Genomic DNA, 16967 nt, shown 5'->3' with positions numbered 1-16967 from the left:
CAAGGCAATATGAACTGTGTCACTGTGCGGCCCCCAGCGAGGACCCCTGGACACTGCTGGAAAAAATGAGAGCCAGCCACCACCTGGTTTTAAAGATAAAGGCTTTATTGAATTGAGCACACACATCAAATAGAGCACAATCGGCAACAGCAGGGCTTGTGTACTAGCTTTGCAAAGTGAATGAAGCCTCGTCCCCCTTCTGGCGCATAATATGCTCATGTCTATTGCCTGACTGACTGTAGCAAATATAAAAATGGCATTTAGGGACTTAATCTGAGAGCAGTTCAACCGGACACAGTCTGTTGTTTTACTTTACACTATTTGTTCCTCTGTTTGGGCAGTCTGTCACTGAGATGGTGCTGAGCAATCGATGCAAAAGTGATTTTGTGGAGCGGGAGGCCTCACACAGCAGAGTACATTAACATGCATAAAATGTTATAAGCAATTTTGTCTTATTAGCTCATTAGAGGCTTTGTTTACAGGTTGCGGTGCAATTTCAGTTACTGCAAAAAGAGGTTAAAAGATCCACAACATTAGTATTTCTTCTTGTAGGAATATAAGCTGTTGAACATTAACATTTCAGGAAAACCAATTTTAATGGAGATTGGCTGCTGCACACCAGCATCACATTAATAAACTGTAATGAAATGGAAATGTTTTGAATTTCTATAATCTCCAACTACTTTGTTTTTCTTTCCACCTCTCTGCAGCCTACCTCTGCGTTTCTGGGTGAATGTGATCAAGAACCCCCAGTTTGTGTTTGACATCCATAAGAGCAGCATCACAGATGCCTGTCTGTCCGTAGTGGCCCAGACCTTCATGGACTCCTGCTCCACCTCAGAACACCGCCTTGGGAAGGACTCACCCTCCAACAAGCTGCTTTATGCCAAGGACATTCCCAGCTACAAGAACTGGGTGGAGAGGTGAGAGCATGTGTGCACACCAAAAACTGCATTGGTGAAGGGAGGAAATGTCTGTGTGTGTGTGGGTTGGTTGGTGGGGTGGGCTCTTATGTTAGTGAAAACATCAGGAAAACTACATTAACCATGTTTCATTCCAACACACACACAATGCGACTGTAGCACTGTGATCTATGGGCCATGAAACACAATCCAAATTACAACACGGTGGGAATGGATGGAGGCGCCCTGGGCTCGAGATCTACAGTGCAGAGGAGTGAGTGTGTTTGGAGGATGCAGACGTGTGTGTGGAGGAAGAAAAAAGAGGGAGAGAGAGAAAGCATTTTTGAGAATAGCAGGCGGTAGAAGTCAGTAATTTGGTAAAATGAGAGTTTTATTAAATTTATTTGTCAGCAGGGAAGGCAAAGAAGTCCTGAATAAAAGATGGGGAAGTATGAAGCGGTCAGAGTATTTATGTGCTGGCTGCTTCGTCACAAGGCAGGCCTCCGGACGAGAATATATGTGCCCTGCTTGAATGGGTGAAACCAAATGAGGAGCTTCCGGCTCAGGACCATACTCATTCATCCTGTGCGTGTCTGCAGTGTGTGGAAATTGGTCTGCTGATTCATACATGGATATTTGGATACTGTAAGCAGAAAAATTATCTGTGTCGACAGGTCACATATTTTTACAATATTAAACTAGCACTTAGATCCACTTTATGATCAAAACAAGACAGGAGATCTAATTTTCAACAACACACTTGGTTCACTCAGAGATTTGTGTGTACACACCGTTTTTAAAGACCAAACATGCACACACAGATTTTCAGGAAATGCTGTTTGTATAAATAGAAACATCCCACTGTCCTGCAGTGTATCTATATCCTGCCTGCATTGCAAGTTTGGTGGAGCAGTACCATCATCAGTGAACACCCCACAGTGGAACTGCGTTATTCAGTTGGAAAAGCCTCAGTAATATAGTCATGACTGAGTTAGGGTGGATCTGGTGCTGCTCCACTCTGTTGTCCAACTGTGACAAAGTTAAGGGTCATGCCAGGGAGAGGATTTAAAGGGCAGAATGCAGCGGCTATGAAAGAAGACTGCAGCGGGAGAGGAGTGAAAGTGAACACTGCAGAGATGTCCTGCTCTCCTCTCTCCTTTAAGCTACAGCTTAATTGTAAGGATAGGACGTCCTTACCTGGTGAGCGAGCTAATGGAAGCTTGTGTCTCACAAAGGAAATCTCTGCTGCTTTTTCATGAGACAGAACCCATGTAGACGGTGAGCTTTTACTAGGCTGCAGTCAGTCTACACAGAAAACCACTTCAAATACTAATGACACAAGTCAACAACTGGACAAGTGTGCATTTTCAGCAGTTTTAGTTATTTTATTTTTTTTATATTCGAAGCAGTGCAGCTGGGCAGAGCCATGATATCCCACAGAGCTTTCGACTTGCGACAGTATGTTGATGTTATTAATTTTGGGCCATGAAGTGAAGCGGGTTAGTGAGATATTGACAATTTCCTTGGATTTGATGTGGGACTTGATGGTCTCTAGACAATGACAAATCCATCACAGCTGTCATAACAGTATTCGTTTACATGACTGTTTGCATATGGATCGGTATATTTGGAAAGCTAACATTTATAGTCCTTTCATCTAAAAAGGCAAAGATTTTGTACTGGCTGCTAGTATTCAAAGGATATTTAATATTTAACAGTAGCTTCTTGTATTTGTTTCGCCACAGTTAGAAAATATTTGGATGTCGTGGCCAGAAAATGATCTTCACATTATTGCTCCCTGAAAGCACATTTCACAACTGCGCAAAAATAGCAATGAATTAACTTCAGACCTACAAAGTGTACTTGAACAAGTCTCAGGATAAACTAAAAATGTGGTTTTGTTCATAAAAACAAGCACACCTGGTCTCTGCAGTAACAACCCCCTGCCAGGAGCTCCCCACAACTGCCCTCCAGCACTGAACAGGTGTTGATGCGTGCGTGACCTCTGAGCAAAGGCTATGAGCAACACCCACCTGCCTTTCCCTTTGCGCAGTTTACTCTGAAGACGTGCTTCCTTGGCAAATGCATCTCTCTCCCTCACACATGCCCAGAAATATCCATCCAAACACCAGGCCTGTTCTCGAGCGGCTGCAGCTACAGGAATTTAATATGTAAATAACCAACTTTAATTAACATAGTTGATAGAGGCAACACAGCTGCTGCTGACAGTGACTGATTACCCTTACCTCGATGCAGTGTATGTGTTCTGTTGTGGTGTTCAAGGTTGAAATCTCAGGCCTTTCAGTGTCTACATGACTCCATTTTAGTCATGCAAAAACACTTGCTGCCTCTGTGCAACATGCAGTCGTTAGATATCTTTTAAGTACTGCGAGGGGTAATGAGCTCCGAGGACAACAGCAGCACTATCAACGTTACAGCACAGCAATGAGTGTATTCCATCATCACCTACTCTAAACATGTTTATTCTTTGTTTTATTCCTTTCACTAGGTACTACTCAGACATTAATAAGATGCCAGCGATCAGCGACCAGGACATGAATGCCTACTTGGCGGAACAGTCACGGATGCACATGAACGAGTTCAACAGCATGAGCTCTCTCAGTGAGATTTACTCCTATGTGGGAAAATACACTGAGGAGGTATGTAATACTGAGACTAACCACACTTATCATTATGTAAGAATTCTTACCACTGATGTTAATTGATTTTTTTTGGACAAGAAGAGTAAAAGGAACACACAAAATTGGTCCTTGCCAACCTTCAATCTAGCAAATAAAATATACTAATGAAAATATAGCCACTGAACCTGGCTTTATTGTTTTAATAAAGGTAGACCAACAAAGACACTTGTTTTAATTTAGTTCTTCTGTCCTGAGTAGTGTCTTGATTCAACTGCCCAGGCTGTGTACAAGTCCAACACACTCCACCAGTCAGACTGCAGCCTGAGAGCCAAAGCCCAGGGTGTTTAAAAAATCCAGAAAGCAACAGCTGCTGCTTGTAATGTTACGGTTACTTACTGAAGGTTATAAGATGACTGTAAGAACATCTTCATCAGCTTGCTTTACTCATTTGGATTTAAGATTAGTGAGAGGACAATTTTGAAAAGGCTGACATGTTGAGAAAGATTCACCACTTGTAGGCTTTAAAGTCATCTCTCCAATAGTGTGTAGCTTGCTCCTCTGCAAAGACTGGCAGCTGTCACCAGGATTCACAGCAGTTTTTATGTTCTTCACTGTCCATCCTGAAAAAAAGGAAAGGCATACTGACTGCAGTTTCCCAACAAAAAAAAATTGTTTTGCTGGGACATTACTCTTTCAATTGGTGTTCCATGAAGAGCAGTAATATGTTTTTCAGTTGAACCAAAAACAAAACTTCATCAGCCAATGCATTGACAATAATTGTATTAAAACGCTGGTCCTAGAACAGAACCCTGTGGCACACCTTTGTGAACAACCATAAAACTGGACTGATGCCATGTTTCCAGTTGAATCCACTCTTAACAACTGTGTATCCAAGCTGACTGAAGCTGCTGTCCTCAAAAGGAGGAAGCCACTTTTCAAGCTTACATTATGTTGATCATTTAGTGTTCAAAAGATAGCTTTCCGATATATTTATTATTTTAGCTGCTTCTAGAGTTTCTACAGTATAATATAGAAAACATGATGAAATATCTGAACTAGTTGCAGTTTTGTTACATTGAGCACTTTAAGTAATGTGTTTGCGTTTGTTTACCTCACTGTCCTGCCGGCAGATTGTGTGTGCACTGGAGCAGGACGATGCAGCCAGGAAACAGAGGCTGGCCTTCAAGCTGGAGCAGGTGGTGGCCTTCATGAGTCTGGAGAGCTGAGGACCGCACTTCCCAGGGCGCACTGGGAAGAGACCCCATCAGAAACCGAGCCGTGCCTGAGCGAAGACCTGTCCCCATCTTTTTTCATCATGTGACTTCCTCCCTCCGCCTTTCAAAGATGACTTCTTCCTTGACCTTTTTTTCTGCTTCCTCCCCCCCGAGAAAATATTTTTGTTTTCCTCATCCACTCTGCTGCATAGACTAGTTTACCTGAATTTATCCGAGGGGTGGTTCGGGGCTGAGGTTTGGCATCTCCCACAGTGCAATGCGGGGGATCCCTCAGCTTCACCACAGGGAGAGCTTCAAGGGGCGATTGCTTGAAAGCTGGCCATATTGGCATACTTCAGTCCCCCTGCTGGAAGAAAGAGGGGAAAAAACATTTTTATGTTGCCTTCAAGAATTTACACTGATAGGTAATTCTTTAAAAACCACCACGAGTGGGTGTCCATTTTGTTGAGAACTTTTTTCAAAAATAGGATAGTTAAGATCATCTCTAGAGTCCAGTTTATTGTAGTTCTATATTCAACATATGGAATCAAGAGGAACCATCAATGATGACTGCAAGCCAAATGAACACCTCTGAAGAAAATTAATGCAAGGATGGTTTGCCAAGTTTACACTGTACCTACAAGCGAAGCATACATATCTGCAACATTTGGGGCGAGTCCAGGCAAACCTTGAATGTTCTTGTGTTCTTTCAATGTAGCTGGAGTTGTATTTAAGAAAAAGACTGATGGGGGTAGGGAAGGATTAGTGCTTCTCTGAACTTTTCCTTTATTGAAATGTGACTGACGCTAAAACTTTACAAACCAGAGCATCCCTAATCTATACCCCCTTTGCAACATTCGCACATTTTTCCCCGCCCAGCATACATTTACTTAAAAGAAAATGCTCATGATTTCTGCTTCCATCTGGCTTATGTGGCTACTGCAAAATTAACCTATTAAACACAAACCCCTGGAGGCCCCGACCCAAGTTGGATCCTCTGTAAGAAGCACACAAACGACTCTGGAAGACAGTGTTTTGACTGCTAATCCCAACACCAGGAGCAGTCGTTGTCCGGCTCTTGCCACTTCCAATCTTGTGCCGCCACTGCGACGGTCTATCAAAGCACACACACACACACGCACAGATACACACACAATCAGCAGCTGCCCAAGATCCTGACTGCCCAGATATCTACCAGACCCTGGAGGGGGGTAAAGGGAAGAGCTGACTGAAATGTACTGGGTAAGAAACTGCTTGATCATGAAAAATAAGAAGAATGATTCAACACAGTGCAGCCAGATGATGACTGACTGCTCCCTAAAGGTGAGAGTAGCACTTCTTTCCCAGGATGTTCTTACTTAAAGACTTTTGTGCGGGGAAATCAAACAAGATGGACTTAGTCGGTCAGCCAAAAACCAAAGGAGCTTGAAATTTTCAAAACGGTCAAAAATGTATTTGTAAAGTGCCACTGAGGAACTGACAAAAAAAAGGACTATGTAAAAGACAACCACTTCTGGGACAACAACAAAAAAAATATTGTGACTGGAACTTTAAGAAACCTGTGTGATTTTTCTGACCTCAGTGTGTCGGGGTGAGAGGCTCTGTGGGCGAGGTGATCTGATCCTCCTTTCTCTTTCCATCGTCCCGGGTCTCTCCAGCTCTCGGCACACCGTTCGCCCTCGTGTCCGGCTCCTGACCTACCAGTTTTCTTTTCTGTTTTGCACAAGCGTTGGAGACGGTAGCTAGTTGCATACGGCAAAAACCCCAACTCTTGAGTGTGTAACTGTTGAGGCGCTCTTGTCTGTATTAGTGTAGTTGTCCTCAGTGGCGGCAGGGGGCGGCCTTCTCCAAGCCTCAAAAAAAAAAAAAAAAAAAAAAGAAGAAAAAAAAAGAAAATATCTGATAAAGCAGAGCAGGAACAGCAACAAGAAGCGAGCATCAGGGCAGGATAAACAGAAAATGAGAGACATTAAAGTAGATAAGACTTGTTGGAGAGAGCGATTGAAAGAGACCTGATGGAGGCGTCCTCCGTACCTTTTGACCTCTGCCCTTTCTTTTGCCTTGACAACGTGCCCCATGTGGTGATGTGAATGTGTGAAGACCGCCCTAGGTCCACCTTGGGTCCTTTATTGGCTTTTTAAGCGCATGTAAAACGTAAACAATTTAAGAAACTTATTTAAAAAAAAGTGAAAAATAAGAAAATTAAGCCTTGCAATGATGATGTGGATGTGTTCTTTTATCTTTCTTTTGCTTGGAAGAATCAAGATGGAAAAAGTGGATTGTTCATGTAATAAAAACTATAACTTTCGTTTAAGGTGGAACCTTTATCCTACTGCAGAACCCCATGCCCATGGTTTTTGTGAAGTGTTAGATGCTAAATAAAACAGATATTATATACCCTTGCATGTTGACCTATTTGGATGGTATGAAATGGAACTGCCTTGCTCAAAGATATTTATATACTTCTACTAGGGACTAAAGTCATTTACAAGCCAACTGTTCATTTTAAGATGATGGATCTCACATGAACGCTGTTTTGAATTTCTTGTCCCTCCATTACAGACCATCAGTGTTTTGTGACAGCTGTGTGTCCTCTGTGGTTTGAGTTCTGCTACATAGAAGATGCAAGTTGAATCTTGCTCTGTCTTTGCTGCTATCACATCTTGTTTTGAGAGTTGTCTGCATTAGATTGATTATTTCATCATAACTGCTTAAAAAAAAAAATGTTTACATCAGTTGAGTCCGGAAGAGAAAAGAAACATTCTGATTAAAGCCCTGTTCAAGTCACTATAGATAGGAAAAAAATCCATTTAAAAAAAAACAGATGTTTTGTCCATTTCATGAAAAGCAACAAAAGACCGTCGGTTTGCCATTCATGTGTGTCACAAAATACAAGTGTTACTATCCCGTTCAATTTTGTGATTATCATACAGATAAACACACCTTTTAATAAGACAGGCACATTAGGATTCATAGGAGACTTGGCAAGTGACTGTTTCTTTCTTAGCCATTGTGTCAAATGTATGTTAGATATCCACGTCATTGTCCATTCTTTACTGTCTGCAGGTATACAGTACGATGAATGTCTGTTGTTTCAACTTGGAGGGGTACATTCACAAGGTGTTTGCCGGACAAGTTAAGTAGTAAACATATCAAACCTAGTCATATCTGTTATTGAAACATGAGGGGAATAAGGACTGATTTAGCGACTGGAAGATTAATTCATGCAAGGTTTACGCTGTAAGAAACGTACTACTGAAAACACCTTCAGACAATTTCAAAGGGAACGTCTCATCCATGTAGCCAGTGTATACTCTGACTAGATACCCAAAGTTTCCCCTCACAGCCGTGTGTTAATAAATAACACAAGGTGAGAGTCCTGGACTGTCATTGTGAATCTGCCCCCCGGTGTAACATCCTGTCTTTCATTTCTCCCTCCTCCCCATCCCCTTTCCCCTGCAACAAAGGTTGTCTGCGAGTAGCCACCCTGTGTTGCCATGAGCACAGATAAAGTTTCCACCTTCAAACGTTTTGTAGGAACTAAAAATTTCCTCCTAGCTCAGTGTTATAGCAGGTGTTACAGAAACATGCTAGAAAAGACTTTTACTAGACCATATTTGAAAGATAAAGAGTATCTTATCGAGAGATAAAAACAGAACCTGGGGGATATAAGGCGAGCTTCTCTAACTTTGTTATAATTAATTGTATACCTGTGTATGTAAATATAATGCATTCCTATTTTGCAGTCAAGAACAAAATACTATTTGTAATATAGAATAAACTTTATTATGAAACCAAGCATCTCATGTTTGTTTTTTCGTTCTTTGTGCAGAATGGAGTCTTGTTGGAGGCTAATTGACAACAGCTACATTTGAATTATACTTTCACTGCCACGGATGGTAAAGTCTGAAATACCATGGTCTGAATCCTAAAGCACTATAGGCCAGATATAGCCTCTGACGTGCCCTTTACTCCGCTGGGAAACACATAGCCTCCTGCAAGATGCACACCTGATAAATATTTAAAGATGCTGTCAACCTTCAAGACCTCTTCTCAGGCTAACTGCGGCTCGGGCCATGCGAACAGTTTGCAGAAGTCACCGAAATCCGATCAGAAACTTGGAAAAAATCGTTAATGAGAAAGTTTTTCTTCCCCAACAGGTGCAGCAAAACCAACACAGGAGACCTAGACAGGCAGTCAGAGTGAACCAGGCATTACAAGGGTTGTGGTCAAACCCTTCTGCTTTGCACACTATATGCACAGCAGAGTTTTAATTTTCCTTTCCATCCCTGTGACAGGTCCTATGTCAGCCAGACTGGGTGTTCTGGGATTTTGAAGTCATCTCAGGTCCCCCACTGTCTGGTGTCATAAGCGTAGATGCATAACAAAGAGCCATTCCTTTTTTCTCTGAGATATCCAATTGTGCTGTTGGCTGCATGCATGCCAGGATGCATAAGAACAAGAACTGTACTGTATATAGCAGAACAGGACATCTTCCATGAAAGGAAAGCCCTCTGCTTTTGAGATGCATAATGGACCAAATCGTTTTAGACTTTAAGTATCCAAATTATTCATATTATGGCTTTATCCAATTAATTCAAAGTCAATGGCCTGATTTTCCACAGTACCACTGGGGGAGATAAAGAAACCGAGGTCTGGAGTAAAAAGTCTGCACAGGGAAAGTCATTCACTGAAAAGTCTAACATTTGAATAGGAATAGCTCAAAGAGTAAATCTCAAAATGAAATGTAAATCAGCATCCAATAGAACTTGAAATAAACTTGTAAGCACACCTTTCTAAGAACTGGTACGGAAGCCTAAAGCACACAGTGATGACATCCAATTCAGTCCAAACCCTTATCATCATAGGGGCTGATTTGGTTTTACAAAGCAGCCTCCCTACCCAATGACTGAGCCATCTCACACCAGGCAGGATAAACAAACATCCCCGCAAGTTGGGAATAAAATGAACAAAGTGGTCGGGCTCTGGCAATCTGGCATTCAACGGAAAGAAGGAGTAACTGTGTGGTTAAAGGAGCACACGGATGCTAAAGGGAAAAAAAGAGGATAAGGTACAATATTAGATTATTTTCTCTAAAGGTACTATGTTTCACAACACCCTTTAGTACAGCAGCTTTAGCTGATTTCACAATGTTAACAGAGCATGACCTACCAGCAAAAGCACAAGAATTAAACTGTTTTGCTTGTATGTTTATTTAAACTGTGAAGACAAATGTTTTTGTTTTCCAGCATTATTTTAAAAAGAATTTTACAAGGTTATTAGGTTTAAAAAATGTTATTTCCAGATGGGTGAAACAGGTTTTGAATGAAAGTTCAGAGCATGAGCAGAAATATTACACACAAGATATTAAAGCCCAGGGGTTTATAAAGTGATTAAAACAAAATGAATTATCATTGATGAGAGGTGCCACATGCACATTTAAAGAGGTTACTTCCTCAAACAAAAGACACAAAAGAGGACGGGAGAGTGAATCCTGCACACGCGTGTGTTGACTCAGCAGGCATAACATTAAATGAGCTTTGAAGGTCAATTCACACAAAATCAATATTTGAAAACAATAGAGAATCCCTGAGAGCCTTACTACATGATTTTCCATGTTATATTGTTAACTGGTGCAATCTTTGTTAACATAAATGAAAAAACACAACGTTGGTGGTTAAAATAAAACAAAATGCAGGAAATAAATGTGTGAGGTTGAGTATTTCATGGGGTATGACCCCCCCCCCCACACACACACACACACACAATGTGTTTCCCCCAGCGTTGAAGTAGCTACAATCAGCAAGCACTTAAAAGACTGAAAGCGGTTGTAGATGTTAGATTTAAGACGCCAGGTTTTTAAGCTACACTCAAACTACAATCTTTCCAGCCATCTCCTCTCCTCTTAACGAAGAGGGAGTAAAGATAAACAAACAGGGCCGACTGTACATCACAGAGGTAAATATGATACATCTTCCCAATTTGACAACTTTTCCATTCCTTTTTCCAATTTTGCATTCCGCAGTTAGAAACTGGCTGATGCACTTTCCAATTAATGAGTAAGAGCACTGTTTTTGGCTGTAACTCAGCCTATTAATACTCCAAGTGATGCAAATGCTGCTTAACTCCTAATCTGAGTTGCAGTGAAACGAGCTCCGTGGAGTAAATCCGTGGATCTTTCTTATATTGTCAAGAGGCAGGTTACAAGAGCTCCTCTGCTTTAATGAGAGGTGTTTCCTGACATGATGTAACCACAGTCATTATAATGAAGCCAAAGCAAATATCCACTGCCAAAATAATTAGGGAAACAGCAGCATCGGTAAAGATTAGTCGAATCTTTAAGCTTCTTCCTCTTGAAGTCAATTTAGCGGACCTGGAGCCATTCAGGGAATCAAAGAGGGAAATCCCTGCCTCTTAGCACATATCAGTCTGCAAAGCTTAGCTGTAATTCTGCAGTAAACACGCTGGTTTATTAGACAATCTGCATTATACAGTATCATACATCAAAGGCAGTCAAAACACTCACTTTAATGTAGTAAATGACTGTTGTTTTTTTTTTTTTTTTTCAAGTGGCCCATCAGCTACGTTGTCTCACAAAACACACAGCTTTTCCACGGCCGACTTCTTGCAATGGAGCTCTGTGATACGAGCAAAATCTCACATCCCAGAACAGGTGATTTCATATCCAGGTAATGATAAGACTTTCCATACTCAAATCATGTCCATGCAAGAGAAACAAGCCTTTAAGGTACAAGCTCCTTGTTTTTGTCTCGGCCTGTTGGAGTCCTTGTCCTCCTCCTCCATGTTTGTTGGTGTTAGGGTTTTTGGGACAGAATCTGTCTATCACAGGCTTACTGCAACCAATCAGATCAACGGTTTACGAGAGCTCTACCACCGTTGGTGAGGAGCCAGCTGCTAAATCAAACTCTTACGGAAGCCAGTCAAGGAAAAAACAAAAACATCTTTATCCATCAAGAAAGGACTTTAGTGCTCTCCAGTTCTGATGTGACAGATACTACAGCAGCACTAATCTCTTAAGCAAACGCCACTGTTGTTTTCAAAATAACAGTGGCTTCCTTTGCTGGTTAAGGCACTTAAACAATGTCTCTTGCAGGCAGCAGGTTCCTCACAGGACGCAGATAGGTTCAACTCATAGCTTGAAGCCTGGCGATGAGTTTGCGAGCTTAGGTCATGACGTGATCCAGGTGCCTCGCAATGTAAGTGATCGGCCAACACAACAAATGAAAGGATATAGTATAATCGCACAGCCCTATCTTGAGACACCAACTATTTCAACTGGTGCAGCTGCACAGTGAAGCATTTCACTATCCCAGCACAACAAGGCCATCTCGAAACACCTTCCCAGAGACACTGGGGACTTAAAAGTCAAAGGTAAGCTAAAAAAAAAGACAAGTAAATGGAAAACAGGAGTGACAGATGAGGAAATAGAATGTCCTGTGTAGCACAGGAGGGCAGGGGAGGTGTGAAGTGTAGAAAACAGAGTGACAACCCGCTGGAGGGGTATGGCCATAGATGGGAGGGCTGCGGCACTCAGGAAGGCTGAGTGGCTGACGGGGACGAGAGATTGAATTGGCCCAGTGTCACCCTCCATATACCAACCAGTGAACTGGGAGTAATGGGTGAGAAATAGAACGAGGGGAAGGTGGAGGGAGAGCGAGAAAAAAGGGCGGGGAGAGGAGAGAGGGCCGCCAAGTGTCACCCTAATTTTCTGACCAGTGAGGTGGGAATAATGGAAGGGAGAGGAGAGGCAACGTTGAGGGGTGATGGGTTGGATGGAGGTAGCGGAGGGGGGCAGGATGATAGAGAGCCGGCTATGATTGCTTCGCACCACGGGTGGCTTTTCCACACTCCCATGATCACCACGGCCCTTTCACCCCAAACCCCCACCCTGCCATCACGTTCAGGCACGCACTGATGTGGCCATTGAGAAAAAAAAAAAAAAAAAAGATTTGAAGGTCCGTCCACATGGAGTTAGAGCGATGCACAGACGAGGGGGAGTCTGGTGCTTTGCTAGCAATCAGTGTTAGAGGGCACGTGGGGTTATGGGATTGGATAATCGATAAGGCTGAACCTGCATCTTATGGGACTTGAACCCATATTCATCCCCGGGCCACCTCAGCTTAACAGACTTATCTTCAAGACAGGAGACTATTAGATTTATGGTCAACAGAGCAATTCAAAAGATTAATATCACTCCATCAGCTGCTGTGGCAAAGTTCTCTTACAGAGGAGGAAAAAAAAGACGTTTGAGTAACAGGTCCAGGCTGGAAACTAATGTTAGAGGCAAAAAAAAAAACAGCATTGCACATACAGCTCAGTTATCTTGGAGCATAAAAACACTTCAAGCTTAGTAATGGTTCGACCCGGCTAATGGGGCCAGTCTGTCTCCTGTTTGTGATCTATCCCCGGTGCTCATTGGCCGTGGAGCATAAGGACAGCCGAGGAGAAGCAGGGGATTTCATCTGAGACGCCGACATGTCAAAGTGCAGAAAGTGCAAAAAGCTTAAATCTTGTTCCATCATCTGTCTCCTTTGGTATTTCTTTTTTTTTTTTTTTTTTTTTTTTTTCAAAGGTTGCAGCATCTTAAAGTTTACTCTTTAACTCTTAACGCCACAGAATGTTTTTTTCAAGCTGTTGTTCCTGTGCAATGACCAGGGGTGTTGCAATTCACCAAATCCCCAGTTTGATTTGACTTGTCAACATTCAATGTGATTTTTCGAATTTAAACACCATTTTTCTGCGCTGACAGCTATGTCATTTACTCTATCCTTGTGGCTTTTTCTGCAGATTAGGGTGAGGCAATTTTCAAAGAGCATTTATTAAAAATAAAGATTTTAGATTCCAACAAGAAGAACCACCCTTTGGGGATTCAACAATCAACAACAAAAGACGGAAGTTCAAATTGTTACAAAGTTTGGTTTTTCAAATCAGTCCCGAGTAAACCCTCTTCCGTAACAAATCAATAAAGGATGTCTGAGAAAGAAAACAAACCCAAAGTCTCAGTCAGTGGTTCGGCCTTGTGCGCACATCTTTGCGTCTTGGAAAGCAGCTGCAGGTGTGCGCGTGTTTCTTTGGGTGTATGCGTGGGTGGGGAGAGAAAAAGGACTGGGAGAATTTGATTTTGATGATTGCAAATGAAAGATCATCTCGATCAATTTTCAAATTAGAATCTAAATTATGACACCCCTGGAAATTACTAGTTAAAATGTTTTGGTATTTGCAATGAAATTTGTCTAAAAAAAATCATGTTCACGATCTTGGGTGATCTCTGTTCTAAATCTGATATTAAAACATCGTTTTGTGTGAGATAATAACTGGCTGCCGTGCCGACTGCCTGACTGGCTGGATGGGTGGATGGATTGATGGATGGATTGACGGACTGACGATGTGGAGTGCAGCTTGGACGCCGGTTGACGGGAGATATTGACAACTGCACGCAAGCAGATGGGAGCAATTACCAATATTCGTCCATTTTCCTCCGTCTGCTCCATCTTAGTAAACATTTGTGTTGACGGTGGAGGCAAAGAAATCAAGAGAGGCCCAATGTTACAGCCAGAAACACTACAGATGGAGAATGAAGATGCAAGTCTGTCAAACGGTTTCACAACAATCGCTTTGAACGCCGAAGGAACCTTGAAGTTGAGACGAGTTGCGCTAGTCTGCTGGAGTCAATCAATAAGCGTAAACAAGTGTGTGATAATGCATCTTCACAGGAGATGCTTGGATCTGAGTCCTATTAAACCGGCACTTCCTGCTACTCAACGTGAAGCTAATATTAGGCGAATCTGCTCAAGATGATATGAGTGAGTTTATTCTCAAATTGCAACATGTGATTGTTACCAAACTGCAACGCCACTTGACCACCACCACCTGATAAATCAGGAGGAATGGTACAGGTCGAGAAACTTCCTGTTATGCTAAACATTACCATTGATCTTACACAACCTTACTTCTCGCCATGCACACACACACACACACACACACACACACACACACTACATGCTCTGAAGTCTCTCCTTTATGGGCTCCACAAATCTTCTCCCCCATTTCAGCTCTAACCCTAATCAATAACAACCATGCAATTCCCTCTAAACGGCACATTTGCTCCCCAGGCTCCGGCACCGTACGCTCTCACAGAAACACGAATTACCAGAGCTGCGTGAACCTATACAACACGGCCAATTGATTATGTGGTTGAGAAGTACATTGAATTTATTATTACTTTATTGTCTGCTTACATGTCCGCCATGGTTTTTCTTCCCCCTGTTGATAACGGATTATGGCTGTGCAAGAGACAGGTACCACTCCAAAAATCCCTCTGCAGCAGAAATATGGAAACACGTATCAGCTGCAGGAAGAGGAAATGGTTCTCAAACTGGAATTGATTTGGCCTCACACTGTGACAGGAGTACACTTTACTGCTGCAAACCATCACAAAGCACTCATGATGAACTACCCAACTACACCGAAAATCAGAATGGCACAACGTAGAGCGCGTACCTCTGCCAAGGCCCAACGGTCCCTTTAGATTCAATCAAGCCGATCCAATATTGAATAAACATATACAAATATATAAACACAAACATAATTTAAAGGAGAACTTCGGTCGATTTAAACATGCAGCTTCATTGCTCAAGCTACCCTTGACTTGCCAGTACCGAAGACGCGAACAAATTTGGTCCAGCCATTACAGAGCTCCGTGAACTGAGATGTAGCATTGAAGGCTAACAGCATGGGGTCAGAACTTTGCACTGTGTTTTAAGCGTCTTAACATGCTCCACATCTCACACCAAAAGTTATGCAACATCAGCAGACACCTTACAACACAGCACTGTAGAGTGTATGACTCAAAATGAATAAAAAAGTAGTTAAAATAGTGTGTTTGTGCAAGGAGCTACTTACCTGTTTGTTGACATCCGTGTGTTCCGGTAGCTAGACCAAACTAGCATATCCATCGAGTGTGCACTTAACAGGCTTAACAGGCTATTGTAAGGCTCACGGCTCATGACAGGCTGTAACATGGACATGTACATTATGAACATAAACACGAAAATGCTGGATTACGTTTCCGTCTCCGCCAGTGAGGGAGTAAGTGCACGCTCGACGGATTGACTAGTTTGGTCTAGCTACCGGAAGACGCCGATGTCAACAAACAGGTAGGTAGCTCCTTGCACAAACACACTGTTTTAACTACTTTTTTATTCAGTTTGAGTCATACACACTACAGTGCTGTGTGCTAAGGTGTCTGCTGATGTTGCATAACTTTTGGTGTGAGATGTGGAGCATGTTAAGACGCTTAAAACACAGTGTAAAGTTCTGACCCCATGCTGTTAGCGTTCAATGCTAAGTCTCCGTTCACGGAGCTCTGTAATGGCTGGACCAAATTTGTTCGCGTCTTCGGTACTGGCAAGTCAAGGGTAGCTTGAGCAATGAAGCTGCATGTTTAAATCGACCAAAGTTCTCCTTTAAGCAGCAGAAACGATCAACAGTCTGAGTGTCATTAGTATTAACTCAGGGTAAGGCTTAAACTAACCCTGGCCCTAACACTATTAACCCTAAGCCTAACCCCAAAGACCTGAGTGATGAAAATTACATGACAGAAACAGTGTAATCAACCTACTTGCAAGAGTGCAGGCATTCTGGTATCTCGGTAACATTAGGCAATGCCAATCAAAAATAAATTCTTGGTTTTCTCTCTGAATTTGAAGTAATTAATCAACACTTTATCACATCTGGACCCCCTAATTTTCTGTCATGCTTATCGTCTGCTCAGCTGACGTGCTCTTAAATGAAGTACAGCTGCGGAGCCGAAATTAATTGCCAGCTATTTTGATCATTGATTAATCATTTCAGTCATTTTTCCGAGCAAAATGTCAAACTAGCCTCTTGAATGTAAGGATCTGCTGCTTCTCTTCAGCATTTATGAAGAGTCTTTGGGGTTTTTGACTGGCAGAAGAAGGGCGATCTGAAGATGTCACTGGCTGAAGGAAATTGTGATGATGATCATTTTTAACAACACAAACAGTTTCATAGATGAAATGATTAATCAATTAACGGTGAAAATCACTGGCAGATTAATTGATGCTGAAGATAATTGTTACATGCAGCTCTAAAATGGATTAGCTACAGAAAATAGCATTGTACATGCGAAAGAAAATGAATATCATGAGTTATGTATGTAATGCGTC

The 16967-nt window shown here is 42.1% G+C and overlaps 1 protein-coding gene and 1 long non-coding RNA gene across 2 annotated transcripts in view; one reads left to right on the top strand and one right to left on the bottom strand.

Moving 5' to 3' along the window:
- Positions 1-8556, top strand: part of plxna4 (plexin A4) — a 233762-nt gene extending 225206 nt beyond the window's left edge. The window contains exons 30-32 of the mRNA XM_030439779.1: positions 711-923; positions 3412-3562; positions 4675-8556. Of these exons, the coding sequence (XP_030295639.1) occupies positions 711-923; positions 3412-3562; positions 4675-4770 (460 nt within the window). The 3' untranslated portion in view covers positions 4771-8556. The remainder of the gene's footprint in view (positions 1-710; positions 924-3411; positions 3563-4674) is intronic.
- LOC115595378 (uncharacterized) overlaps positions 3733-16967 on the bottom strand; it is an 89793-nt gene continuing 76558 nt past the window's right edge. Inside the window, exons 2-4 of the long non-coding RNA XR_003986693.1 lie at positions 4981-6611; positions 4656-4792; positions 3733-4164 (exon numbers count right to left, since the gene is read on the bottom strand). This is a non-coding gene — a long non-coding RNA (uncharacterized LOC115595378). The remainder of the gene's footprint in view (positions 4165-4655; positions 4793-4980; positions 6612-16967) is intronic.

The sequence above is a fragment of the Sparus aurata genome, chromosome 14, assembly GCF_900880675.1.
Source record: "Sparus aurata chromosome 14, fSpaAur1.1, whole genome shotgun sequence".
Lineage (NCBI taxonomy): Eukaryota > Metazoa > Chordata > Actinopteri > Spariformes > Sparidae > Sparus > Sparus aurata.
Note: the sequence above shows the minus strand (reverse complement) of the source record. Positions and strands in the feature narration are given on the sequence as shown.